At 47.0% G+C, this 25,431-nt stretch overlaps 8 protein-coding genes and 1 non-coding gene across 9 annotated transcripts; 6 read left to right on the top strand and 3 right to left on the bottom strand.

The window, feature by feature from the left end:
• Positions 1 to 365: 365 nt before the first annotated feature.
• On the top strand, positions 366 to 2,738 carry E1B28_001941 (uncharacterized protein; the record flags this gene model as incomplete). The annotated part of the gene is made up of 4 exons (XM_043147917.1): positions 366 to 491; positions 642 to 2,406; positions 2,479 to 2,586; positions 2,638 to 2,738. The coding sequence occupies 4 exons, from the start codon at positions 366 to 368 to the stop codon at positions 2,736 to 2,738; spliced, it is 2,100 nt and encodes a 699-aa protein (XP_043016631.1).
• Positions 2,739 to 2,783: 45 nt separating this feature from the next.
• E1B28_001940 (uncharacterized protein) lies at positions 2,784 to 3,347 on the top strand (the record flags this gene model as incomplete). Its single annotated transcript, XM_043147916.1, has 1 exon — positions 2,784 to 3,347. The coding sequence occupies one exon, from the start codon at positions 2,784 to 2,786 to the stop codon at positions 3,345 to 3,347; it is 564 nt and encodes a 187-aa protein (XP_043016630.1).
• Positions 3,348 to 8,387: 5,040 nt separating this feature from the next.
• On the bottom strand, positions 8,388 to 13,114 carry E1B28_001939 (uncharacterized protein). The gene is made up of 8 exons (XM_043147915.1): positions 13,041 to 13,114; positions 11,626 to 12,983; positions 10,709 to 11,192; positions 10,464 to 10,567; positions 10,127 to 10,409; positions 9,894 to 10,064; positions 9,511 to 9,825; positions 8,388 to 9,402 (listed from the first exon to the last, which is right to left on the bottom strand). Exons 2-8 carry the CDS (start codon positions 12,850 to 12,852, stop codon positions 8,612 to 8,614), a joined length of 3,375 nt encoding a protein of 1,124 aa, XP_043016629.1. The 5' UTR covers positions 12,853 to 12,983; positions 13,041 to 13,114; the 3' UTR covers positions 8,388 to 8,611.
• An 87-nt stretch (positions 13,115 to 13,201) lies between these two features.
• On the bottom strand, positions 13,202 to 17,263 carry E1B28_001938 (uncharacterized protein). The gene is made up of 14 exons (XM_043147914.1): positions 16,917 to 17,263; positions 16,445 to 16,859; positions 16,213 to 16,310; positions 15,946 to 16,156; positions 15,726 to 15,890; positions 15,344 to 15,655; positions 14,798 to 15,153; positions 14,587 to 14,742; positions 14,436 to 14,534; positions 14,199 to 14,375; positions 14,082 to 14,150; positions 13,770 to 14,027; positions 13,336 to 13,692; positions 13,202 to 13,280 (listed from the first exon to the last, which is right to left on the bottom strand). The coding sequence occupies exons 2-13, from the start codon at positions 16,743 to 16,745 to the stop codon at positions 13,420 to 13,422; spliced, it is 2,475 nt and encodes an 824-aa protein (XP_043016628.1). The 5' UTR covers positions 16,746 to 16,859; positions 16,917 to 17,263; the 3' UTR covers positions 13,202 to 13,280; positions 13,336 to 13,419.
• A 14-nt stretch (positions 17,264 to 17,277) lies between these two features.
• On the top strand, positions 17,278 to 18,463 carry CDC31 (Calcium-binding component of the spindle pole body (SPB) half-bridge). The gene is made up of 4 exons (XM_043147913.1): positions 17,278 to 17,667; positions 17,804 to 17,951; positions 18,014 to 18,167; positions 18,220 to 18,463. Exons 1-3 carry the CDS (start codon positions 17,406 to 17,408, stop codon positions 18,099 to 18,101), a joined length of 498 nt encoding a protein of 165 aa, XP_043016627.1. The 5' UTR covers positions 17,278 to 17,405; the 3' UTR covers positions 18,102 to 18,167; positions 18,220 to 18,463.
• Positions 18,464 to 18,729: 266 nt separating this feature from the next.
• E1B28_001936 lies at positions 18,730 to 18,803 on the bottom strand. Its single transcript has one exon. It is a non-coding gene; the product is annotated as a tRNA-Ile (tRNA).
• A 96-nt stretch (positions 18,804 to 18,899) lies between these two features.
• E1B28_001935 (uncharacterized protein) lies at positions 18,900 to 19,833 on the top strand (the record flags this gene model as incomplete). Its single annotated transcript, XM_043147912.1, has 2 exons — positions 18,900 to 19,249; positions 19,311 to 19,833. 2 exons carry the CDS (start codon positions 18,900 to 18,902, stop codon positions 19,831 to 19,833), a joined length of 873 nt encoding a protein of 290 aa, XP_043016626.1.
• Positions 19,834 to 20,347: 514 nt separating this feature from the next.
• E1B28_001934 (uncharacterized protein) lies at positions 20,348 to 21,988 on the top strand (the record flags this gene model as incomplete). The annotated part of the gene is made up of 13 exons (XM_043147911.1): positions 20,348 to 20,430; positions 20,497 to 20,512; positions 20,580 to 20,660; positions 20,719 to 20,756; positions 20,817 to 20,848; positions 20,898 to 20,960; positions 21,015 to 21,098; positions 21,153 to 21,157; positions 21,220 to 21,321; positions 21,380 to 21,386; positions 21,446 to 21,531; positions 21,601 to 21,768; positions 21,836 to 21,988. 13 exons carry the CDS (start codon positions 20,348 to 20,350, stop codon positions 21,986 to 21,988), a joined length of 918 nt encoding a protein of 305 aa, XP_043016625.1.
• A 293-nt stretch (positions 21,989 to 22,281) lies between these two features.
• Positions 22,282 to 25,173, top strand: E1B28_001933 (uncharacterized protein). Its single transcript, XM_043147910.1, has 5 exons — positions 22,282 to 22,423; positions 22,493 to 22,568; positions 22,623 to 22,759; positions 22,825 to 23,406; positions 24,866 to 25,173. The coding sequence occupies exons 1-5, from the start codon at positions 22,328 to 22,330 to the stop codon at positions 24,998 to 25,000; spliced, it is 1,026 nt and encodes a 341-aa protein (XP_043016624.1). The 5' UTR covers positions 22,282 to 22,327; the 3' UTR covers positions 25,001 to 25,173.
• The last annotated feature ends 258 nt before the right edge of the window (positions 25,174 to 25,431 follow it).

The following is a 25,431-nucleotide window of genomic DNA, read 5'->3' as shown; positions in this document are numbered from 1 at the left end:
GGGACGAAGGTACGGAATTTCTTCTTGAAATTACCCCGATTGGGAAACGGTTTGACAAGGGACAGTAGCTGTCACAGTTAAGCACCGATTGGATAATTATGGGAAGGCCGCAAATTTTCCCATTTCAAAAACAAAAAAAAATAGGAAAACAAATCCTGTTAATTCGATCGTATCCGCGTCAGATCTCCCAAAATTGCTCCCCAGGCCAAATAGAATATAACGCATATTTACCCTTTCAACGATTCCCGTGTCCTCCTCCATCTTCTTCGTTCTCGACCACCACCGCCACCACCACCGTCGTCGGCAACTTGTACATTCACTTGCTCATCGACCTCGGCGACTTCCACGACATCTCCCAGATAGTCATGCAACCAACACAGTCTATTCTGGATCTCGAGGTTGAAGATTGGCGAGGGTCTGCAGCAGCCGTGCATCCTACAGCAGAAACTGCTAGTTATTTCGATGAGATTTCGTTCGGAAACGGTGCTCAAGTGTGTATCTATTCCTTCATTTCCTCTCTTCAATCGTTCATAAACGCCTCTCCTATCCTTACGACCCTATCTTCGCGAAACTGCAGAATTCATTTCATTTCATCTTTCATCTACTCATTAGACGAACGCGCTGAGCTGACTTTCTCTTAGCATCGGTCTTCACCCGTTGATTTACCACCGATGATACCAATGTCTTCGCCGTTTATCAATAATTCGTATCAGAAGCAACCACAGTACAATCCCGGCCAGCATCATATGCAAATTGGGACGCTTCACCATCATCCGAACACTCATAGCCATCAACAGCAACAGCAATATCATCCTGTTCCGGCTCACCACCATACTCATGAGCATGGCCAACACCACTACGACATGGATGTTGATTCTGTTTACCATAGTTCGTATTCGAATTCATATGGGCAACAGCAGCAGGTCCATTCTCCCACGTTGTCGCCTCCATTGTCTTCCCAGCATCACATACAAGATAACTTGGGTCAACAGCAACATGAAGCAGCTGCTGTTTGTGATCCACGTTTCGTCTCCGGTCATCATGACTTCTTCTCACCCCTTCAACAACATACCACCATTACTAGTGGCAATGCACAGCACTTATCACCGACGTCTTCGAACCAGGGTTCAAAACCTTCGTCTCCAGCGAATGTCGATGGTCAGAAGCCCAGAGTCAAGCTTGAGGGTGACGCCGAAGACTTAGTTTATCCCTCAAACGACTCGTCCTTCTCCCCTCTACCACATCCCCAGCCCTTAACCGTCGTTATACCCTCATCGACAAATTCTTTACACGACGTTCGCTTATCTGCGAAGCGTAAATTTTCCTCGGCCTCCGACACCTATCAGTCGGAGCTTTTCGATCCAGGTTACTCATTAACTTCCGCAGTGAGGGTGGAGATTGACGGGAGAAATGGCGTAGGATTGCCCACAGCCCTTATATCGCCGTTGGAGCGTGCTGATATGGACCTTCAGGATCACGAGGGTGATAGCGAGGCATACTCAGATGCAGATGGTGACTCTGAGGAATGTGACTATGATTATGACGATGCCAATGATTCCGAGTTTGACCCTCGATCGAGACCGTCGGTCGCTCGTCGTATATCCCACCAATATATGTCCACACAGACGCCACAACATTCCCCAGAACAAGCATGGTTCAGCATGTCCTCACAACCTGTCGGAAGGCGGAGAGCTGCTACCAACCCCAGCATCGCCCTCCCTCAAACTCACCAGCCACAGCCATCTTATGCGTGGGGTTATTCTCACGACGCTACGGGATCCTCGTTCGACAGTGGATTTAGTTCCAGTGGGAGTGGAGTGGTGAGAAGCAGGCCTGGTGCGACCGCTGGCATGGAATATACCCATCGGTACGATCCGTATCCGACAGGTGGCTATACCCACACCTACGACGGTCATTCCACCTCTTTCGATTCATCCACTTTGTATGGTGACGACTTGACGTATTCCACCCAACCTTCGTATCCGCCCTCGTTGGATTTGAACCTTTCCTCCCTGAGGTCGAGAAGGGCTTCGACTTCCACGTCCACTACCTCCACGACGACACCCAACACACCTCTAACTCCGCTTACTCCTCTCTCGGCGGCAGGTGGGGACCTCGGTGTATCTCAAGCTGGCATTCACGTACATGGGTATGCTACTCGTTCGGGTGGAGTTTCTCATGCCTATTCTCCCTCGACTACGTCCGCGTATGACTCTAGCCCGAATGGGATCAACCGTCAGATGAGAAGTCTAAGTCCCAGCGGGATGGGAGCCGGTTCGAAAAGAAGAAGTAGACCCAGCACCTCGTTGCCTGTGCCTGTACCCGTTCCGAACTTGACGAAGAAAAGTCGAGGAAGGAGGGTGCCTACTGTCTACCAGCCGAGCTCTAGTAATGGGTCTAGTAACCGTGAGTCGTCGTTTTTCATTTTCCCTGTCAGTCTTTTACGAACGTAACTAACCATGCTTTCACGCTGTACAGATAAAGGTTCACGAATTCATATGTGCAAAGTTCCCGGTTGCGGGAAGTGCTTTGCTAGAGGGGAGCATTTGAAGAGACATGTTAGAAGTATACATACTTGGGAAAAACGTGAGTTTGATGGTGTTATATTTACGTTTTTGCTCAATCTGTCCCTTTTAGCCCATAAATGTCCCTACCCAGGATGTGGTAAAGATTTCAGCCGACACGACAACCTGGGACAGCACATGCGTGTACACAAGGACTTTAGCCCAAGGGTTTAGCCTCTGTACCTTCTTATTTTATTTTATTTTATTCTCGCAACGGACATGTACATGGATACGGGTTTATTTTGGGTTTTGCATCCTCGTTCTTTCATTGATGGATGGATGGATACGGAACTTTCTTTCTTCGGATGGAATATCTCTTCCTCTGCCTTACACGTTTTTTTTCCATCACTTCACGAGCCTTTTTTATGCGCCATTATGTTTGTTCGCTTGGATCATTTATTTTATTCTTTATGTTGTTGTTTGTTTCACTCCTTCCCTCAAGCCTTCTTTTTTTCCCTCTCTCCTCGGTTGTATGGATCGGATCATCCCCCACAGATCCGTCGTCGCTTTTCACTCGGGTTCTTCTCTTTCGACCACGATTCGCGCGTGCGCTTCCGTCGTCGGTCTTACGGCTCAAAAGGAAAAACATGCTCAGCCCACACACACTTCCACGTTCCATACTTCGCTCTGTTTACCGCACGCACGCTCTACCCTCGCTTACGGGACAAAAGCTCGGTCGGTACGCTTTTTGCATTCACATCGACTATACCCCCAGCTTTCAACGCCTCCCTTCCTTCGTCATTTCGTCTTATTTATGACCATTGGACTTTCTGTTTCTTGTGAGGCCCATATGCCCAAGTTGGAAACCGTACTTTTATCCCTATCCCTATCTCTTTGCTTTTTGCTTTCTATCCATCATCCATCATTATACAAGCAGACACAACGTTTTTTTTATTACATTATCAACCATCCCACTGCATACATACATACACACATTTTTTTTTGTTACTTTATGTTCTTTTCTATATCAAGGCTCATCGCATATGCGCTACCCTACAAACCACCTGCGACGCCACAGTGTAATTCATTATTCAACTCCGACCCTCCGTAGTATTGTACAATTGATTCGAACTTGAACGTTCTCTCGGCTTTTCTTTATTGTTCTTTTTCTCCCCCCTCCACTCATGGTCATTGATGAATCAACGTTGTTTGTTTTTTTTATTATATCTTTTTTTTTTGGTTTATTTGTGTATGATACTTGACAGTAAACGACTTAGAAGTGGTTCTTTTCTCCCCATTCATCATTTGTGAAGTAGTATGAGAATTTGAAGACTTCGGAGGGTCGGAATTCCCTTCCGAATTCTGAAGATCAGTACTGGGTTCTTGATGCTAATGTCCGACCGGATATAACGAAATGAGATGAAGTAGAAGTAGATAGTTTGAAGTATATATGATGAGTGGGTTGGTTGAGGTTATTTTGAAGAACACGGTACTACTAGTTCGTAGGTGTCGGTGCTTGGAGGTTGAAGGTAAGGTTACTGATTCGGATGCTTAACGCTCCCCCCTCTTCTCTTCTCCAAATAGCCTACGCCCACAGAGTCCGAGTCCGAGTCCGAGTCCGAGTCCGAGACTTGCAACTCTCTTTCTCTCATCACTGCACAGTGCAAAGACAAAAGACTCAAAACCACCCATTTTTAATTTTACCATCTCTTCCGTTTCCGTTTCCGGACCGGACCCCATTATTTACCCGGTTTCTTACAGAGAACCTCATCACGGATTTGAAGGATTTCCGTCTATCGCGCCCCCTCCAGTCAAGGGTTAACCGGTCTGAGAGTCGCTACCTGCTGGATCGGTTCAACGATCAACTCGAGTCTAGTCTGGTACCATCGCCTTTGCCCTTTTTGCCTTTTGGAGTCAGTGGCACCCTCCCCAGACGACAGTTGCAGTTGCGGTTGTTCGTTGACACCGTGACCCTTCCCCGAGACAGCCGTTAGGGATCTACATTTCTCTAAAAAGTCCTACAGCTAACAGTAAAATTGAGGCTAACCGCCGAACCGGACAGGTGGGGGGTCTCGCGTACGGGCCCTTGAATAATGGGCTTTTGCTTGTCCCTGCCTTGGATGTGCCGCCACAATTCCAGTAAGGACCTGCTAAAAGAGCTTCCGAAATGGCCGTACCTCAGGCCTCAATTGCCGAGAGGCTGGAAGGTATGGATTATTATTCCAACCTTAATTTTTTTTTTTACATAACAAATAATATTCCCATTTCCGCATCTTTCGGACAGACTCGCTTTTCCGTTCGTTTCGCCTTTTTTTTTCTGAAGTGGTAGGCTCACCAACCCGTCTGCGACATACTACATTACTGCCACCACGGAATAAGCACGTTTTGTACAACCGATGTCGGACGTTAGTGAGTCATCCGCGTTTCATGAGCTGCGTTAGGCTTGTGGGGTTGTATACATGTACATGTACATGTAAGGTTGATACTAGGGAATCATGATACGGTTAAACGGCCCAAACATGAATGTAATCCCTTGAATGTCACTCTACAGCACGCCAGAAGTTCTCATTACTACCACCTCCCGGAAATTCTGCCTGCACACGACTACGAAAGTAGTGTAGGGAACCCCATTGAAATTTCGGACCCCAAGTATGTGATCATGATGATGCGGGTTGTAAATTACATGCATTGATGCATTGATCATAGAATTAGCCGGTTGTTGCATTACATAGGCGTTATTTAGCGACTGTGGACCTGTTATAATAAACCCGGGATTTTCGCAAATGAAGGGGCCTACACCTACAATAGTTCCGTTTCTGAAAAATCATATGTCAAATGTGCAGAGATTAGGACGTGCAGATGTAGAAGCTTCATATGGAAAAAGACGTTGCGTGAGACGCTCACGCAGGGCTACAGCTCTCAGATCTCAGCACTGACCTGCCGATGTTTTTTTTAAAAAAAAAAATCAATGTGGGTTTCAGAAGAACTTTAGACGCAAACTCATTACCTACACCATGTTTTGGATGCAAAAAAACTATGGATGGAAAAAGTGTCTCGGGAGGGAGTCGAGCCCTCGGCTTCTCGGAGGTGGTACGGAAGACGAACCACAACGAGATGATTTGACCACTAATCGACCAAGACATCAGAATTGTTGTGAAACTTAGTGCTGATATGCTGCTGACCTGACTAAAGCTAGTAGCACGACCCGGAAATATGGATGACCGGTTTTCGACCGAAAGGAACTTTTTGCCCCCAGAAACAGGTATTGAATAAATTACCAGTTGGTTCAGCGGCGATCGTAGCTGTTGAACCGACACGATTCGAGAGTTCACCCTTGGTAAGAAAATAAAAAAGACACATGTCATCATTCAATATTCATTGATTGGCATAGGAGACTTGCGCCGCGGATTCCCGAAACGGAGCGCGTAGATCAGGAACGGTGTCAATGACGGAAATCGCGAACATGACCGCTCCGCTCACAACCACAATGATATACCACGCCCAGGTTCTGTAGGTGTCGCAATCAATCAAACACAAATTGAAGCGGAAGGAATCTATGAACTTGTAGCACCCTGAATGTGCTCCATCATGAAGAATGAATCGACGAATTCTTCCGAAATCCACGACAATGATAATCCTCAGGTGGAGCTGAGCGGCAAAAAAAGCGCGGCAGATCTAATAGTACCTGACAATCTTGGGTGGCGCAGAAGGGAAACAAAAAACAGAGTGTCGTTTATCACAACTAGCTTCGTCGCATAGAAACCCAAAGGTCTAAATTATGCGCCACCTCGTTAGAAATGGTACCAATGGCACCAAGCTCCTCACCGGTTGATACGCGTTGTTGAACGTGCGATGGTTCGTACCTTCTTGGAACGCACGCGCGACATCGGTATTACTAGGCAGCGGGATCCACAAATTGTAAAGGTGTTTTTTTTTTCCGGCTGTTATGAACAGATCGATATGACAAAAATGACAAAATGAACACGGAAATTAAGATTTTAACATTTTTTTGAGCCTTTTTTTTGTTTTGTTTGTTTGTTTGTTTTGACAAATCAAAAGAACCGGCAAGTAAAAATACGCGGTCCTTACGGTGGCTTGTCCCACTCGGTGTTTATGGTGCGTTGAATTCGGATATTATGGATTGGGGAAAGGAAAGGATGGAGGGGGATCCGGGATCCGGATCCTCGGTCTTGAATCTTGATCATGCCTGAGGCACAAGTTACAATTGCAACTACCAACTACAAGGGCCACCGCCACGTCAAGCACCGCCCACAGTCCCACAGTCTCACTGTAGGTGACAAGTCTAACGTGGTTGCCACTGGGTTGGGTGGGCAAATGCGGCGCATTGCAACCTGCATAATGTGCCCTAGATTTGGTCCAAAGACGGCTAACCCGTTTAAGGACAGGATTTTGTTAACATTTTTTGGAGCCCAGAAAACGATAAATTCCTTCCATTACTGTTGAGTCTTGAACAGGTCTTTGATTTGGGTTAACCGTTTATGACCCCGATCAGAAACATCTGTTTAATATACCCCAGAGATTGAATCCGTGCGGCAGGCGGCAGGCAGACAGGGTCCCGGTTTTATCGGAGCTCGGGAATGCCGAACCGAAACTGACAAACGGCGATTCAGGACCCACAGGGACCTACACTGTCATGAAAATATATTGTTAAAAAAATCTATCATTCCACAAATCCCATTATAGTGTGGATTATTATATCTACGTACCTAATGTTATGACGGCAACCCAAAGAACCTAATTTTGATGGATATATCCTTGACATTTCTAACCCTGGTTTTTGACAATAAACCAGAGACCGGGGCCGACGTAATAACATTGCGGGACTTCGCTCCCGTCTTTCGGAGCTATGATGAAGCCATGTGCATCAGCACCAGTGGTGCGGATTAACTTACTATCGTCACGGGCGGTCCCGATACCGTTTATGAACTACACTCCGCTCGACAACACGAAGGAACAGTCGGAGAGAACCATAAGTACCAAGGGGTAACTCGGGAAGTGATAGAAGTAAGTGTCTTCTTTCTACGTTCAAAGAAACGAGAACTTCGTCCATGAATGCGTTAATTGAATGTGGACTCGGAACCCGGTTCCCTTTCTACCACTTCAGACGGGAGGAATTCAACGATGGGTTGCACACCGGGCTTGCGCTGATTCCCCCCACTGGCATGTAGAAAGCCTCAACGCCCGAGAGGATGTCGACAGTCGACAGTCATGTGTGACTTTGCATCTCGGAGGCGCTCGAGATGCTTGTAAATGCCAATGGGAATCGACTTGTACATGTCAAAGCCCAACTATGCTCAGTCAAATATCTATATCTTTGGAAAAGAGTGGTTTGCTCGCAGAACCCCGCTATCAATGTTATTAATGATTCTACTGGATCTGAAGGGTGCCAGTGGGCGTACCTAGTTGATAATGCGAAGGGCGCATTGACCGAACCAAACTTTTGCTGTTGTCCCCGTGTGACCCATAGCTCTAAGCTCATCCATCCCACCACGATATGCTTATTGACCACTTGTTCTAGACCTGAAATCCCTTATCGTGCGAGCATAATTACCCTTTTGCATAACCCAAGGAGGTTTTAGAATACATGTGGTTCCGTCACGAAGAGCTTAGAAAGTTGCTCACCATGGATAATTGGATATATCGCCTGCTGTTCTATAAGCGCGATGAAACGCAAAAAAAAACCATTGCTACGAAGTTGTCCGACAATTTCACTTATCAAGTGGTCCGAGAGTTATCTTTCGGTGAAATAGTAGCGGATGGGAGTAGAGAAGGAGTTGAAACACGCAGCTGAAGGAGCTCACGCCCACGTGCACGGCATCAGCAAGAATGTGATCCTCAGTCCACCTGGACCCATAACTTGTCCCGCGGAAAGCAAATCACTGTTGCAAAATAGTTACACATACGCATCCTACATATCTCAACGGGGTAAGTATGGAAAGGTATATCGTCATTAATATCATCGTGAAGGAGTAGACACCTAAAGCAGCATAATAAAGAGTTTTAAAAAAGGAGCGGCAGACTATTTCTCGCGTAAGAAAAATAAAGATAAAAAAAAAACCGCCCATCGTGTATCCGGAGCCTCGTTATTAGTCCAAAGCATCTACAGTCGATGACTTCTGCAAGCTTTGCCTTAAAAACTTCGCCTTCGCCTCAACGTGATCAAGTGTCCGGACCAAATCCGCAACCGTTTCTTCGAGTTTCTCCTTGGACACACTTCCCTCTTCATCTACCACTTGTCCAGATGAACCCTTGCCCTTAGCAGGAGTAGTAGGTTTAATCTCCTCCTTGAGTGCCGACACAATCCCCTGTATCCATTTCTCCCTCTCTCCCGATTCATCAACAGACCATCCAGCGGCTACTGTCGATGGTGGCTCCTGAACCTGAAACGCAATATCTCGCGCCCTCAGTTCCCTTCTCAACTCCCTCAACTCCCTCAGCTCTCGTTTCCCAGATGAAGAAACTTTCATCCAAGTATACAAATTGCTAAACACCAACCCCACGATCACGAAATACAAGATCGTCGTCGTCTCACTCTGGTCCCACGCATCTATAATGAGCTCAATCGCTCCCTTCGCACTTGTCGTTCCAACTTTGAAAGCACCGTCAAACGTATCCCAAGCCCATTGGAACGCACGTTGGTTGCGCTCTCGTTCCCGTTCTTTGGGTGTAGGTGGGACGAGGTAGTCCCCAGCAGAGGGTGAAGTGGGTGAAGCATTATTCGCAGCGTCGTTTGCAGAGCTGGTTGCAGCGATGGCACCTAGATCTACGCCTTCAGGGATGAATTCTAATTGGTGTTCTTGAATGTAGGCTCGCATGGCGCGTTCGAGTTCAATGCACTGGTTTTTTTGACCGTCGATGGCTGAACGTTCGATAATACCTGCCATATATAAGAAATTGGCAATGTTAGAAACGTACGAGTAGAGTCAATGATAGATGAAGGACATAGGAGCCCACGAGAGGAGGATGAATCAAAATCGCCACTCACCCTTGATAAAACTTCTCCCAGTCCACTCCACCTGCGTCGTGACAATAATCCTACTGCTGGCCACGCTATCCCACATAATACACGTCCTTGTCTTAACACTGAAAACACTGCCACTAGGAACATCAGGTGTCCTCGTCGTGGAGATCGTAGAGACATAATCGTCAAATTCGCAATGAACGACTTCATCTCGAATTTCACATTTCGTCGATTTGGGGCCGACAGGGGCGTTAAGAGGTTTGATGTAAGACATGTTTCGAGCTAGGTGGCCTTGGGGGGCATCGGGTGACGTGGGGATCCAGTCGGAAATTTGGATATCTGAGAAGGGAAGGAGGAAGGTAAGCGTTTATTTTATTGAGGATAATTCAGAAACCGAGATTACTGACCAGTTAACTTCTGATTACCGCTCATGAACTCCTTTATAAACCCGCTCGCAAACATTAGATTATGTATCCTATCCGGCGTTCCAGGGACAACCGTATCCATCGCAGTCTCAGTATAATGTTTGCCCTCTCTCAGGCACTCACATATCGACTTTTTCTGTGTTGTAGCTGTAGCTGTTAAAACAATGATATGAGCATTTTGAGTTAAGGGCCGAGTTTCTTTGCCGGGCACTCACGAGCAGACCCTCCAGACACTCTAGCGGCGGGACAGGTTTCCCCTTGACCGTGAACAACAACACCATCCTCACCAAGCTCCCTTCCATGCATACCCTCTTCAACCAGATCAGGCGCTCTGACAATCCTCCAAATGTTATGGATAACATCATACGTCGTGTCTCTAGCCAACAATGATGCAAAGTTGTATTTGGCTTGGCGCGTGGTAATTTGGAGAGCGTTGGGTATGACGAAGGCGGTCATCTTCTTTTCGAGTGAGGTTATTTCGTAGATGGGTATTGTGAGCTGTCAATGAGAGAATGAGCCAAGCGGATGGAGGGCGAACCGAAAACAACCGACGTCGGTAATCCATCCTAAGATGTTCGCATGGAAACAGACATGGTTCTCCGATATGTATAGTCTCCCTTGGATGAGAATTTCTCTTTGCAATGCACAACCATAATCTGTAAAGAACAAATGAAAATCGCTTAGCCATCTTCATCCAGAGTAATAAGGGTACATGGGGAAAGCAAGGTAATCTTGCTCCCAATGGTTCATTTGCAATCGAGAATCTCGAAAGAAAAAAAAGAAAAATCACGACTCGCCTTCAATTAGATAATCACCCTCAGGAATGCCTGGGAACACCTCATGAAATTCTGCATTCCTTCTACTGCTCGCAACCGCGAAACCAGTAACACCCCATTCACCACCACCGCTCCTCGCTCCCCAATCACTTCCACCATAAGGTAAACTCTCTCCACTCTCTAGCTTGGATCTAATAGGACTCGAAACTGCCTCTGAGCTCACCGCACCAACACTTCTTCCCCTCTTCCTCCTAGGCCCTAGAATGTCATCATCCTCCGAATCAGCGTCAAAATCGTCAGAATTTGACGAAGAGTCTTCAAGACCCGAGTAGTAGTCCAAATCGCGGAGGTCAGGTTCCGGAAGCAGATTCGGATCTCCCGAGTGTGTAGATGCACGACGAGAAGCTTTTCGTTCCTTTTCTTTCTTCTTTTTGTTCTGTGATTGGTCATCGTTGACGTTCAAAGTAGCATTGGAAATATTTGAATTCGAGGGCATTCGGTTCATCTGAGGCGGAAAGTTCGGGATCGTTGAGGATTGCATTACGGTGGGGAAATAGGGGAATAGAAAGGTTAGTACAAGGTATGGACAGGGAGGTCAGAAACAACGAGGCGGGAGGCGGACAAAAACGTAAGACATCCAACAGCCGCGGCACCGAACGACGTCAATGACGCGTAACCTGATGAAACGAGATAATCCGAAAAGGACTGAGACGATTTCGAGTGGAGCGCAAACCAGTAGATGGGTAAGAGCTACAAACACCAAGCACAAGAGAACAACAGGAGGCGAAGGAGGGCGGTAAAGAAAAAAGTCATCGAAGTGCCCATGAAGGCCAGATTCCGCAGCTGAAAGGGCAGGTATATAAAAGAGAAAGTTGATTCATCGAATCGCATACCACAAAGGGTAGAAATTGAACTTGTGAAAAGAATGTTGCTCTCACCTGTGCCCTGGATATCGGTGGACTGAACTGAGCACTCTGCATTCCTACTCCCGTCATTCCTGGATTCGCCATAGCCAACCCGCTAGCTGCAATCGCTCCCGCCAACCCTGTAGGTTTGCTCGTAGGCTTTCTCCACCCACTTCCTTGTCGTACTGGATTTGGCACCCCAGCAGTAGCCTCTTTCCGATGTGCATTAACTCTTGGGGGCGAACTGGCTTCCACTGTGCCTACAGATTTGGACCGCTGATGTGGAGATACCGGTGCCTCATCAGGCCTAGGAGTCATATCATCGTCTTTTCCTTCCCTTCCTTGTCTTTCCGGCATGACAAACTCCGTCTCGACCGATGTGGGGGATTCCACTAATCCGTGTCCACCTGAACTCGTCTTCGAATTGGTACTGTCGAGTGAATTGACTTTTGGGGTATGGGTCAGGTTTTGGGGCACTGGAGGAGGGGTAATCTTGATAGTCATCGACCGTAGCGATTTATTAGATGATTTATGTTTCATCTCCGGCGGTGTTTGTAATGCCTTCACAGTTGTCGTAGAATTTGATGAGTTCGTTCCTGCTAAGGGCTGCGGTAAGGGCGGTGCATTTGATGGTGATGCAGGTGATGCAGATGAGGACACTGGGGTTGTAGGACGTGACTTGGACTTGCTCAGCTTTTTACTGCTGCCATTTGTCGGTGGTACTGGAGAGGGTGGTCGCGACGATGGTCGTTTTCGTTGAGAGGCTTCCGAAAACCCGCTGCCTGCTGGCGACGATGAGGGCAATCCATCAATAACATTACCCGACTCCCCAAGTTTTTCCTGATGCGATACTTCCGGCAACCCATTGATTCCTTTTGCTGGACTGCCTCCAATATTTGGACTGCCCTCGGTGACTTGTGGCGACGGAGGAACGATACGAACACTTGGGTTTGCGCTGCTCGTCGTTCCAGTATCCGACTGATAACCTCTATCTCCGGCACCACTCCCGCTCACAACTCGACTTCCACCTCCACCATTCGAGCCCGGTAGTCTCTTCGCCGCCCCTGAGCCAAGTACACCGAATTCGTTTGAACGAAAATCGGGAGGAGTCTCGACAGCCGATACCGTTCGACTTCGAGAGGGTTTGGTAAGGCTGCTTGTCGAGTTGGAATCAGAAGGATTGTCGAGTGACCGCTCGCGACTGTGTGGGCTGTTTGTTGGAGCTGTCCTGACCAGTTTTGAGAAGAAACTGGGGGCCATCCTCACAGATGCCCAGATAGTGAGATCTTCTCGTTATTCCGGTCGATGAACGGCTTGTCCTTCCCTCCCTCTAATGCTTGGATTCCTGGCCGTAATCCTAGCTCTTTCAAACGACTTCGAGACCACGAGAGCTAATAGCTTTGCTGTTAGTAAACAGACATATATCATCAGAGAACGATAATACAGACATCTCGCGGAGGAGGAAGATAGCCGTAACTGATGAAGGCGGGCAGTGGTCATGATGTTTTGACCTTGTTTAGACCACCCTGGGAGGCGGCATTTGCGGACTCGGAGTAAGGCTAAGTAGCCGCGATCCAAAATTTGAACCCATTTCAGCTCGATCGATATGTTTTTAACTGTAAAAAGCGTTCACCAAGTTTACATTTGTAGATACTTATGGTGGAACATTCAAGCTATATGCAGTACTCCTACGTGTAACATCCTGATTGAACAAATGTTGGTATTAGCAAACGTTGACCTCACGAATTTGTGTTCATCGCATGGACGAGTAGCGTATAGCCCATTCTAGGCGTCCTCGATACTTTCGGTGGGTCATTACCATCCACACTATTCGTCCTTTACGGAGGGAGGGAACATTTTTTCCCAAGAAAGACCCTGCACACGAAGTCGTTCCAGACGCTCGAGGTATGCATGGACATCAGCAGCTAGCGGTCGAAGACCCCTCTTCTGCGCCCAACATTGTTGAACCAACTCCCAAATATTATCAGGACACCAATTAACAACTGATGCAGACGGCCGTTCTGGTCGAGCGCCACCGATAACTTGGAATATTACTTGTGGGTCGGTGAGATTTGCGAACGGTGGTTTCCCCGCTATTATCTGTGTTCGACGCAACGGGAACAAAAACGGTAAACGCTTCCCTAAATCGGTTGCGATAATGAATCGCAGCTGCATACCTCATAAACCGTACACCCGTAGGCATAGATATCGATCGATGGCTTGACATTGTTGCGTTTCGAATTTTCATGAGCATCTGGTGAGTCAGTAGTGGAAGTATTACCGCTCCAATCAAAGAGTTCTGGTGCCATCCACCGGATCGTACCCTTCGCACCACTCATTGTTGTAGTGCTGAGTAAAGTACTTGTCACGGAAGCTGCAGCCAAACCGAAATCTGCGAGATGGCATCGCCCATGTTTGTCCACCAGAACATTTGCCTGCGAGTAATTTGACGGATTAAACGGGGGGGAAGCTTAGAAGATTTGACTTACTCCCTTGATGTCGCCGTGTACAATATTATGAGAATGAAGGTATGATATACCAGTTGCAATTTCAGATATCTATGTTAGAGTCAATGAGGCCAACGCGCGAAAAACACACGAGCTGACCGTTCTAAGTCTGTCGTGAGTAGGGTTTGATTCCAAGAATTTGTTAATCTGCCCGTTCTCCATCCACGGAGAAACGAGACAAAGTCTTCGGGGGAAGAGGGAGGTATTTACACCAAGGAAAGACAGGAGATTGGGATGACTAAGCTGCGTCCACAGTAGCGCCTCTTTGTAGAATTCCTATCAAACGCACATCTGAGCATCATCAAACTCGTGGAATAACGATGAAGACAGACATACGCGGAGCTCCCTCTTCGCTCGTTCTTCATCTGCTTTAATGTGTACCCTCAGAACCTTGAGGCATACTGACCGATCGCCAAAAGTTCCTCTGTATATGTCCTGAAAAGACCCATGAGGAGCATGTTGGTTTTCCCCGACCAGAAACGCTCACCGAGTATCCTCCTACAGCTAATGGATACTGGCCTCTCATAGAGACCTTATTCATGAACAGCGAAGGCGGCAGAACATGGTGCTTATTGACCAGAAGTCGGAGGCACTTCCCGCATTTCCGGCGATAATCAGTGTCCAAACCCTTTGTTTGTATTTCCTATTCAGCCGGATTTAGACTCTGAATTATGAAGGATTCCATTGGGTGCACTTACCTTTTGAAGGAGGTCGAGTACTGGAGGTACTTTTGGAGCTTCCAGGTCCAACAGGGTGTCGACAGCAGTCTCCAAAGATAGTACGGTCCGAATATCATTTAATGTTGCAATACTCCGGGACGCTGGCGGATGAGATAATGCGAAACGATTCTCGGACGGCGGGGCGAAGGGGACAGGGGGAGCAGATATGGCAACTCTGGTAGCGGGGTTCGCAGAGCCTGAGAGAGAGATGATAGGATTATCAACACCCTCGGGTATGAAGTCGGATTTATAATCTCGGATGTACGCGCTCATGGCGCGTTCAAGATCACTGTAGTAGGTTCTCTGGCTGTCCATAGCCCAAAAATCGATGCTGCCTGTCGTACATGAGAAACAACCAATATTGACAACAATTTTGAGACGTAACCATCAATGGAAAAATAAAATAAAATACGCAAGCCCTAGAGCCCGCTAAAAACCTGCACAGAACGCAAAGCCCGGTGGAAGAAATCAAAGCCCCTATGGATCCACATGCCTTGAAGAAGGATGAACAGAATCACCACTCACCTCTGATGAAACAGTCCTGGGTCCACTTCATTTGCGTTGAAACAATAATTCTAGTACTTGTCGCACTGGCCCGCATCAGACAAGTCCTCGTCTTGACACTGAAAAGGCTTCCGGCAGGAAAAGCAGGTGCCTTCATTGTGGAAATTATAGAAACATAACCATCAAAATCGCAATGAATAAGTTCGTCCAATATTTCGCATTTGGCCGAAGCGAGGGTGATAGAGCCATTGGTAGCGTCCTTGGTATAGGAAATATTTCGGACTAGGCGGCTTTCATGGGGAGAGATTGGGATCCAGGCAGATATTTGAATGTCTGGTGAGAAAGTTCACAGGAGAAAGCTTTGCGGTATTCAAGTGAGAGATCACAACGCAAAAATACTTACCAGTAAATTTTTGTACCCTACTCATGAACTCCTTTGTAAACCCGCTCACGAACATCAGGTTATGTATTCTTTCTGGCGTGCCAGGTAGAACCACATCCATCGCAAGCCCCAGGTAATGGTGGCCGTCTTGCAGGCACACGCACGTCGTTTCTTTGGAAGTTGGGCCTAGGGTAACGAAACAGTCAACTTCAGCTGTCTAAATATCCATTTTGCCACCTACCATCACGGACTCCCTCATCTGCACCATTCGCAGGCCGCGTTACTCTGATCCAGGCGTCATAAATAACATCATACATCGAATCTCTGGCCAATAACGATACAAAAGTTCTTTCGAATTGTGATGTCGATGTCGTGATTTGGAGAAGATCGGGGATCACGTAGGCAGTCATTTTCTTTTTAAGCGAGGTTATGTCGACAATAGGAATTGAGAACTAGTAATAGAGGTATCGGTCGTAGAAGGAGGGAGGATAAAAAGAAAACGACGAACTTGAGTCCTCGCGCCATATTGTGTCGCGCGGAAACTGACATGGTTCTTCGAGACATACAGTGTTCCTTCAATGCCGCGTTGAAGAGTACAACTGTAATCTAATGAATTGGATCGTCAGAAACCTTCTTGAGCCATAACGAATGAAGGGGGAAATTCAGGAAAGCGGGGCTATTCTAAACCCTCGAGTCGGCACTCGAGCAAATACTGTGCAACCCAACGAATGGAAACTCACCATCAATCAGGTAGTCTTCCTCTGGAATATCAGGAAACGACGCATGAAAGGCCGCGTTCCTTCCTCTGCTCGCGAACGTAAGCCCTACAGAGCTCTCCGACTCTTCACCATTCCCTACCCTTCTGTTACTGTCGCCATATGGCTGACCACCCTCCGTATTCAACCCCTCGAGTCCCACACCCTCCGAGTTCTCCCCATTAAGATCATCCCCTTCCCCACTAGGTTCAGAAATCTTATCATCCGGGTTGTTTAACGCCAAAGACGAGAGGTCTTGCGAAAGTGACAGGCCCTTTTGGCTCATCCGAAGTGTAGTTGCGCTGCTAAGTGTTGAATCTATGAGGAGGCTTGCGGTCAAGGTGGGTGTGCGAACGATTAGAATCTGTTGCTGCAGGTGGTGACAGAAGTATACGATAGTCTAAATTTCCTTTGATGGTTAGGTTGACTCGTCAGGCGTGGGGTAATCGGTACATACCGTGACTCTGACAGGTCGGGATTGCTCGACTGTAATTCATTTCTCCGGGAGCGCAATTTCAGGTTTGTCATGTCAAGATATATTTTGATGTTCCACAGAAAGTGAGGAAGCGGTCAATGTTGGAGTCTCGATTTCATTGGAAAACGAACTTCGAGAAGTTCATTGATGGATAGGAATTGAGGGAACCAGTGGTGGTGATTTTGGAATTATGACAATAATATATAGGACGTTCAGGAGTAGTAAAAAGATACCCAGACATGATCGAGGTTACTCGAGAACTCGAGAACGCGTGAGATCTTGAGAGGTCAAAATTAAAGATTCATGAACAGAAGCCAACCATAGACCGCATCACATGTCAGTGACCACATGTAACATCCACGACTTGTCACACCCATTCGCGACCTCACGCCCTTCCTCATTTCCCAACGATCAGCTCTCATAATCCTTCCATATCCTTTCTTGAAGACTTCATCCCGGAGATCATTCACGATGTACGGCTCCTCAGCGGCTCAAAAAGCCAAACGCCGTACCCACACGCGCCCCGAACTTACTGAAGACCAAAAACAAGAAATCAAAGAAGCTTTTGAGCTTTTTGACACGGACAAAGATGGGAGGGTGGACTATCATGAATTGAAAGTCGCTATGAGGGCATTAGGATTTGATTTGAAGAAGGCTGAGGTGTTGAAGTTGTTGAGAGATAATGACAAGTCCGGGCAGGGTTTTATGAATTTCGAGGATTTTGCGATGGCTAGTGAGTGTTTTGATGTTTTAGTCGCGAGTCATATTATTTTTTTTGCTCGCGTTTCTATAGCGTTGGACACAAACTCGCGAGTTTTTACTCCACGTTTTTTACGTTCTATTTTCCACTATCTGACCGCAGATTTCAGTGAGCGAAAGAATACTAGCACGCGATCCTAATGAAGAAATACGACGCGCTTTTCATTTATTCGACGACGATAACACGGGGAAAATCAGCTTGAAGAACCTCCGCCGGGTAGCCAAGGAGATTGGAGATAGGTTAGAGGAGGACGAATTGTACGTGTTGCGTGTTATACTCGTCGCTCGGGCCGTCCCTTACTTTCGTCTTCTGTTTGTAGACAAGCAATGATAGACGAGTTCGACCTCGATCAAGACGGTGAGATAAATGAACAGGAGTTTTTCGCAATAATGGCGGACGAGACATAGTGATAGTTTTGGGCGCTTGTAGTCTTCTCTTCTATTTATCGCTTGCTTCTTGCTATCGCTTCTTCAGTACGTGTTCTTTATTATTTATTCCGGTGACAGACACTAACATGGTATACAGTTTCTGTCTGCACTCCCGTTGTCGCACCAATAACACACTACCCACCTGTAACCTGTATTAGTACCACCATACTTACACTCTTTTCGCGACGTGATTGCACACGCGATATCTCGTCGTATACTACTCATCCCCTTCATGCGGAGAAACATGGAGTTTATAACTAATACGTCTCACGAGTCATGGTACACGGTGGCAATCAACTTCTCAGCTCTCGTTACTGGTGCTGGTTCCCTTTCCAATGCTACTCGATAAGTTGGGAGCATATCATCAGCATCACAGCCTAGCTCTCTCCGTCCCCGATTTCCAAAGACGGTCGGTAATATCGACGTGTATCCGAGATCTGACTGCGGGCTTCTGAAAGAGACCTCAGTAGTGTTAATTCCCACTCTCTGATTGAATGAAGACCTCTATCTGCCCGTCACCTTTGATCTCGATTGTTGAAGTTGAAGGTTGCTGCTAACTATTGGTAAGGACTGGAAAAAATGTGAAAAAAACCACGCCCATACAAAATGGCCAACGTGGGGATCGAACCCAAGACCTTCGCGTTATTAGCACGACGCTCTAACCAACTGAGCTAGTCGGCCATAAATTGAGCGTCGTACGTTGGGTATAGATCGCGCGCCAAAGTTAACTACCATGTCCGGAACCCACCGATACCTGAACTCATTTGCACTCCCCTCATGGCCCAGCAGCTTGAAGAGCTCCAGCTCATTACCTGTTCACTCCTCCCCGGAGAGTCCTTCACGTTCTCAGAACACTGCGAAGCCTGGTCGAAAATCCTCGATACCTACATCCAGGACCCGGATCAAGTTGATTCAAGCCACCTTTTCAAAATCCCTCCTGCATGTTTTCACGTCAGTCTCGACAAATGGACCATATGGTTCGAAGTAGAACTTCCTCGAAGGTACCCGGAATCTGGGGTGAAACCAATAGTTGTAGTCAAAGGAGAAGAGATAACGCGTGCGGAGCAGGAGATGTGGAAATTCGTTGTCACGCAGAAATTGGATGAAGTTCTAGAAACTAGCGGTGGGTGAGTTATCATCAAGGATTTTACGATCGATTTCGGAAACTTAAGTCTATCGAACTCGTAGATACCCTGTTTATGAGCTACTGTCTTCGCATCTGATGCCGATGTTACACGAACATGCGGAGGCCCAAAGCCTCAAAATATCAACCTCGACTAAGCCTGTATCTCCCTCGGATTCAGGAAAGTCAGCCAAAACCTCAGCTGGGAGTCGAGGACAACAATCATATCACGCCCTTTTCACGTCGCATCATCTCATCTCCCCTACCAAACGACGAAACCTTCAGCAGTGGTCTTCATCACTCGCTCTATCCGGATTTGCGAAAGTAGGATATCCTGGCATAATCTATGCTAAGGGAGAGAAGGAAAACATTGAGGAATTTGTGGAGAATGTCAAGGCTATGCAATGGTTGGCGCTGAAGCTCAGGTTTGCAGAACCTGTGGGCGAAGGTGAAGGTGAAGTCGAGGACGGAGGCCGACGGTGGGGAGAGTTCCAGAAGATCGGAGAAGTTTTGGAAGAGATGCGTCGTATTGGCAGAGAACAGTATCTCATTGGGATGGGCATTGGCAGCTCAGGTTCAAGCCGATGAGCCGCCTTTACACAGGCGCACTGAGGTGATTATTGGAGCATAAAAAGTCCTCCTTGTTGGTCACTGATGAATGTGCTCTAGCTTTGACCCGGAACGTTATTACTAGGACATGCGAATATCTTCATGAGCCATCATCACACCGCCTTCAACGAACGTTGCAACCGTAACCGCCCTCACTTTGGTGGGAAGTTACCTTACCTCACCTGCCATCTACCGCATGGTTTCATTCAGCCCTTCGAGTTCGCTGTTCTTTCCCTAAAAAGGTCTCCAATGAAATCTGATGCACCCTGTCACAAGGCCCTTGCTCATGAGTTGCCTGGTTCATCTAAACTGCCAAGCATGAGGATCCTTCCCGAGATTAGAACTTGGATGCAACATGGGATGGTTATCGTCGCAAGGCTCCCATGTCACCGTGTGTTCGGTTCTAAATTTGGCATCGCGCGGTATATAAGTATAGAACCTACAGCGCAATGGAACTCGAGTTTCCCTCTCCGGCTTGTACACCTATTCAAGAATGAAAGTTGTTGCTCTGGTCGTGTCGTTATCATCGCTACCTGCGGCGTACGCCTGGGGAGCAATTGGACATGAAGCTGTTGGGTATGGTTTCTTGTCGCAGGATTTTGCTGAGGAACGGTCACTTACAACCAGTAATTCTTTTTACAGCTATGTCGCTATGCAAGTGCGTTTTGAGTTCAATCTAAGGTCACTAGGATAGGAATTCCGACCATAACACCCACGGTTTCCAGTTCCTTGCACCGAACGCCCTCTCCTTCGTAAAGTCTTCGCTTGGGGCCACGTACGATGAATCCTTAGGTGTCGCTGCGACAGTAAGTCACATGCTATCGTGACCGGTCGTTTCAACTGACGTCTGGTCACCGACGCCAGTGGGCAGATGAGGTGAAATCTCAAGCAGCATATCGATGGTTCGTATGTAGTACACCAGGCTAGCCTTGCAATTCGTTATTCAAAATACCCTCCAATAGGTCTTCTAGTCTCCACTTCATCGATGCTGAAGGTGAGTTCTTTTTTTGAATATCCAAGTGGGCTAATTAAGATATCCGTAGACAGCCCTCCCATTTCTTGTTCCGTGGTAGAATCGAGGGATTGCCAGAATAACAACTGCATCTGTAACCGAATTTGTGTTCTGTATCCCCCTTAGGTCTTCTCATCTCTTGTTCTAGTGGGTGCCATCGCAAACTACACCGTCAGGGTAGTTGACACTTCACTCTCTGCTGCTCAACGTCAGGAAGCTCTCAAATTCTTAGGTATGTCCTCTCGAGTTCGTTTTGGACATTTATTCGCTCAGCTCACTCTTTTAGACCACGTATGCTCCTCATCCCTCGTATACAGGCACTTTTTTGCTGAATAGAAAGCTCGCTTGCGCAGTTCCTCGGAGATGTTGGACAGCCTCTTCACGTTGAAGCAGCGGCAGTCGGCGGCAACGATATCGATGTCAAATGTAGTGGATCATCCACGAATTTGCACTCGGTAAGGACATTCCACGCACATCGCTCAGCCCTGATTAACCCCTCGAATTGCTTGTTAGGTGTGGGGTATGTACAGTTTATCTGAACTTTGGTTCTATGGAGGATCTTGAAAACACGTACTCCAGATTCCGGCATGATCAACAAGCTCCTGATTTCAAACTACGGCAACTCCGTAACGACCTGGGCTAACACTCTGGTTACCCGAATCCAGGTAAGTAACGCAATTCTGCATAGATCCCTAGCCATATGCCTGACTTCCTTTTCCGTTTCCATCACACAGAGTGGAACCTACAAAGCATCCGCTGCATCTTGGATTTCATGTTCTTCCACTACGACGACAGAAACGCGTAGTATCGAGGAGGACATTTCCGGATTGTTGAAGCCACGCGCGATCACTCCTTTGGCTTGTCCGCATGTATGGGCGGCAGAGTCGAATGCTCTTGATTGTGTGCGTTAACTACTCCCACCTTGTTGACCGAACAGAAACTGATTTCGACCATTTGGTTGCTTCACAGTCGTATGTTTGGGACTACACCCAATTCAGTGATCTGTGCAGCAGTGATTATTTTACGGGCGCAGTTCCGATCATTGAAACGCAGATTGCCAAGCAAGGGTACCGGTTGGCGGCGTGGTTGAATGTGTTGTTCGATGGGACTGCGACTGCTTGAGTTTGAATTTGGATTTAGTTGAGATTTTGTAAGTACAAAATGGGGTAATCTAGCTGAACGCGCCTCTTCACTCGGTTAAAAGCTCGATCGTTGGCATTCAGGTCATCTATCGAACTCCTCCGAGAATCACGTACCTAGAATACCGTTTTCTCTCCGAATTCTCGCCTCCACGACGTCCCTTTCTTCTGGGAGTAAGTAAGTATGACTGACATTGATCATCCAGTACGCTATCGTGACCATCGCGTTGAATGCCAGAGTCAGTAGCAAGTCAGTAGACAGGGTCACATCGGTCACATCCCTCTACATGATCGCCCACTACCATCGCCCATTCCCATCACTATGAACAAATTACTCAGACTCGACCAAATCACAGCTGAAACCTCTGAAGATCCTCTAGAAAAGGACTACCTGTGCAACCCGATAGATGACATGTTGGTGAGTGGCACAGCGATGCCCGCGGTTTTCTGAAGTGTTTCTACTGCTTAGTACTTACTATGATCCCAGATATATTCCCTAGGGTTCTTCATGGGGTATCAATACGGTGAATTGGATATAAAAACTCCTCTTAACACGATTGAAGGTATTTACTTACGATTTTTGTCTCTCATTTACGTGTTGAACAAGAGCACTGCAGTTCGTTCTAGCATGGTGAAACTTTTTAGCGACTGCAGATGGGCTCTGCTTCCCACTCAAGAAACTATGCAAGCCCTCGCTCAACTGCATGAGGAGAATTTGAGATGCAGATTGTACGAGCGCAAATTTTACACTGAGGTGGGTATCCTACTTAAGACTGTCGTATCGTTTACGAACAGTGTTCTTCATTCATTGACTCTTAGGTTTTTCCCCATCAAGAATATGAATATGTTCTGCTACCTCTGGTCGGATTGGACTGCCCTCTTTTCATCATTCAAGACGATGGTACTCGTATCCGCTTTGACCCGCCGTTTGACGAGCTCCCTCATTTCCGAGCCTCACTTCATCCGTTTTTTGCGATGAGAAGGGCAGTGAAACACATAATACGGGCCATGTCACGCGGTTTTATCTACCGTAGCCTCGAGTTTTTAACTCTTATGCGAAGTTGGTCCCGGATCCCCGGAGCTTGGTCTCGAACACCCAATTGGAAAAAGTTGGGTCATCCTCTGGACAATCTAGACATAGATAGTGAAACGAAGTGCGAGGCCGTACCCGAGGCGACCCGATCAGCACCAGCTATACTCTTTCAACCTCCCGGCTACTCACCACCACCTACTCTCATCCACGGACAAACCCTTTCAACTGCGGGTACGGTATGTTCGTTAAAGATATGTAATCCGAAAAGGTACATCCAACATCCGGCATTGGAACGGTGGGTGGTGGATGTAAAGAAGGGGGTAGAGAAGAAAGTATACACGGATCATGGGCTTTTGAACGACAAGCAGGTGTTGTCGTATAGGAAGGAAAAGGGGAGAAGTTACGAGGAGGTGATGAAAACGAGCGGCCACGTTCCTCCTTTGTCATTGCTCTTCCGAAAAGAGCTCCGATATTCACCCTACAGACGAACCCGGCGATCTTGATTTCTATTGTCACTCCTTGCCTTCTTCATTTATTATTGTTAAGTTCCTGGCTCGTCAATTCGCTATATCCTGCACGTAGAAGTCAATTATCATTATCTATTCTTTATTCTATGTTGAGTATCGACTTTGAGCATTTACACTTATGCTTCCATTTCTGTACAATATTTTTTTAATGGAAAATCAAACCTCTACCTCCCATGTCAGAAGCAACGCGAAATAACAGCCACAATATCTCATTCCACTACCACCACCTTTCCTTTGCGCCACTATGAACAAATTACTCAGACTCGACCAAATCACGGCTGAAACCTCTGAAGATCCTCTAGAAAAGGACTACCTGTGCAACCCGATAGATAACTCGTTGGTGAGTTGTACAGCGATGCCCCTGGTTTTCTGAAGTGTTTCGACTGCTTACTATGATCCCAGATATATTCCCTAGGGTTCTTCATGGGGTATCAATACGGTGAATTGGATATAAAAACTCCTCTCAACACGATTGAAGGTATTTACTTAGAATTTCTGTCTCTCGTTTATGTGTTGAACAAGAGCACTGTAGTGCGTTCTAGTATGATGAAACTTTTTAGCGACTGGAGGTGGGCTCTGCTTCCCACTCAAGAAACTATGCAAGCCCTCCTTCAACTGCATGAGGAGAATTTGAGATGCAGATTGCACGAGCGCAAATTTTACACTGAGGTACGTATCCTACTGAAGATTGTTGCATTGTCTACAAACAGTGTTATAGGTTTTCCCCCATCAAGAATATGAATATGTTCTGCTACCTCTGGTCGGATTGGACTGCCCTCTTTTCATTATTCAAGACGATGGTACTCGTGTCCGCTTTGACCCGCCATTTGACGAGCTCCCTCATTTCCGGGCCTCACTTCATCCATTTTTTGCGATGAGAAGGGCAGTGAAAAACATAATATGGGCCTTGTCACGCGGTTTTATCTACCGTAGCCTCGAGTTTTTAATCCTTCAACAAAGCTGGTCCCGGATCCCCGGAGCTTGGTCTCGAACACCCGATTGGAAAAAGTTGGGTCATCCTCTGGACAATCTAGACATAGATAGTGAAACGAAGTGCGAGGCCGTACCCGAGGCGACCCGATCAGCACCAGCTATACTCTTTCAACCTCCCGGCTACTCACCACCACCTACTCTCATCCACGGACAAACCCTTTCAACTGCGGGTACGGTATGTTCGTTAAAGATATGTAATCCGAAAAGGTACATCCAACATCCGGCATTGGAACGGTGGGTGGTGGATGTAAAGAAGGGGGTAGAGAAGAAAGTATACACGGATCATGGGCTTTTGAACGACAAGCAGGTGTTGTCGTATAGGAAGGAAAAGGGGAGAAGTTACGAGGAGGTGATGAAAACGAGCGGCCACGTTCCTCCTTTGTCATTGCTCTTCCGAAAAGAGCTCCGATATTCACCCTACAGACGAACCCGGCGATCTTGATTTCTATTGTCACTCCTTGCCTTCTTCATTTATTATCGTTATGTTCCTGGCTCGTCAATTCGCTATATCCTGCATCACGTAGAAGTCGTCAATCATGTGTATCCTATTCCTGTTCAGTATCCACATTCAGTGTTTACACTTACGCTTTAATTGCATTTAGATTATAAAGTTTTTGGAATTGAACGCTATCCACTAGTACCGTGTCTACTTAGTACGCTATATACATGTTCTTCTTCGACCGCCGTCCATCCAACGTCGTTGGGAACTCTTTTATCTCTCTCAAAGTTGTCCCTACATAGCACCAGTAGAGCTTGTCTCCAAAACAAATTCCACAAATTTCATACCCAAACACGAGAACTTGAAAATCGCCAACAGCGTCGGCTTTTCACTGAAACCACGATATCGTCCAACAGAAACACGCCTTCGAGATT

This window comes from Marasmius oreades, chromosome 1 (assembly GCF_018924745.1).
Source record: "Marasmius oreades isolate 03SP1 chromosome 1, whole genome shotgun sequence".
Taxonomy (NCBI): Eukaryota; Fungi; Basidiomycota; class Agaricomycetes; order Agaricales; family Marasmiaceae; genus Marasmius; species Marasmius oreades.
Note: the sequence above shows the minus strand (reverse complement) of the source record. Positions and strands in the feature narration are given on the sequence as shown.

Coding starts and splice junctions, on each gene's coding strand:
- E1B28_001939 (XM_043147915.1), bottom strand. CDS start 12,852: ATGGCCCCCAGTTTCTTCTCAAAACTGGTCAGGACAGCTCCAACAAAC. Junction 10,410..10,463: donor TCTTAGGATGGATTACCGAC/GTCGGTTGTTTT, acceptor TCTCATTGACAG/CTCACAATACCCATCTACGA. Junction 9,826..9,893: donor CGGTAATCAGAAGTTAACTG/GTCAGTAATCTC, acceptor TTCCCTTCTCAG/ATATCCAAATTTCCGACTGG.
- E1B28_001938 (XM_043147914.1), bottom strand. CDS start 16,745: ATGAGCCAAAAGGGCCTGTCACTTTCGCAAGACCTCTCGTCTTTGGCG. Junction 16,311..16,444: donor GGAAGACTACCTGATTGATG/GTGAGTTTCCAT, acceptor CCAATTCATTAG/ATTACAGTTGTACTCTTCAA. Junction 13,693..13,769: donor ACGGGTGTACGGTTTATGAG/GTATGCAGCTGC, acceptor CGTCGAACACAG/ATAATAGCGGGGAAACCACC.
- CDC31 (XM_043147913.1), top strand. CDS start 17,406: ATGTACGGCTCCTCAGCGGCTCAAAAAGCCAAACGCCGTACCCACACG. Junction 17,668..17,803: donor CGAGGATTTTGCGATGGCTA/GTGAGTGTTTTG, acceptor CGCAGATTTCAG/TGAGCGAAAGAATACTAGCA. Junction 17,952..18,013: donor AGGTTAGAGGAGGACGAATT/GTACGTGTTGCG, acceptor TTCTGTTTGTAG/ACAAGCAATGATAGACGAGT.
- E1B28_001933 (XM_043147910.1), top strand. CDS start 22,328: ATGAACAAATTACTCAGACTCGACCAAATCACAGCTGAAACCTCTGAA. Junction 22,424..22,492: donor ACCCGATAGATGACATGTTG/GTGAGTGGCACA, acceptor CTATGATCCCAG/ATATATTCCCTAGGGTTCTT. Junction 23,407..24,865: donor GGCTTTTGAACGACAAGCAG/GTGTTGTCGTAT, acceptor AACGACAAGCAG/GTGTTGTCGTATAGGAAGGA.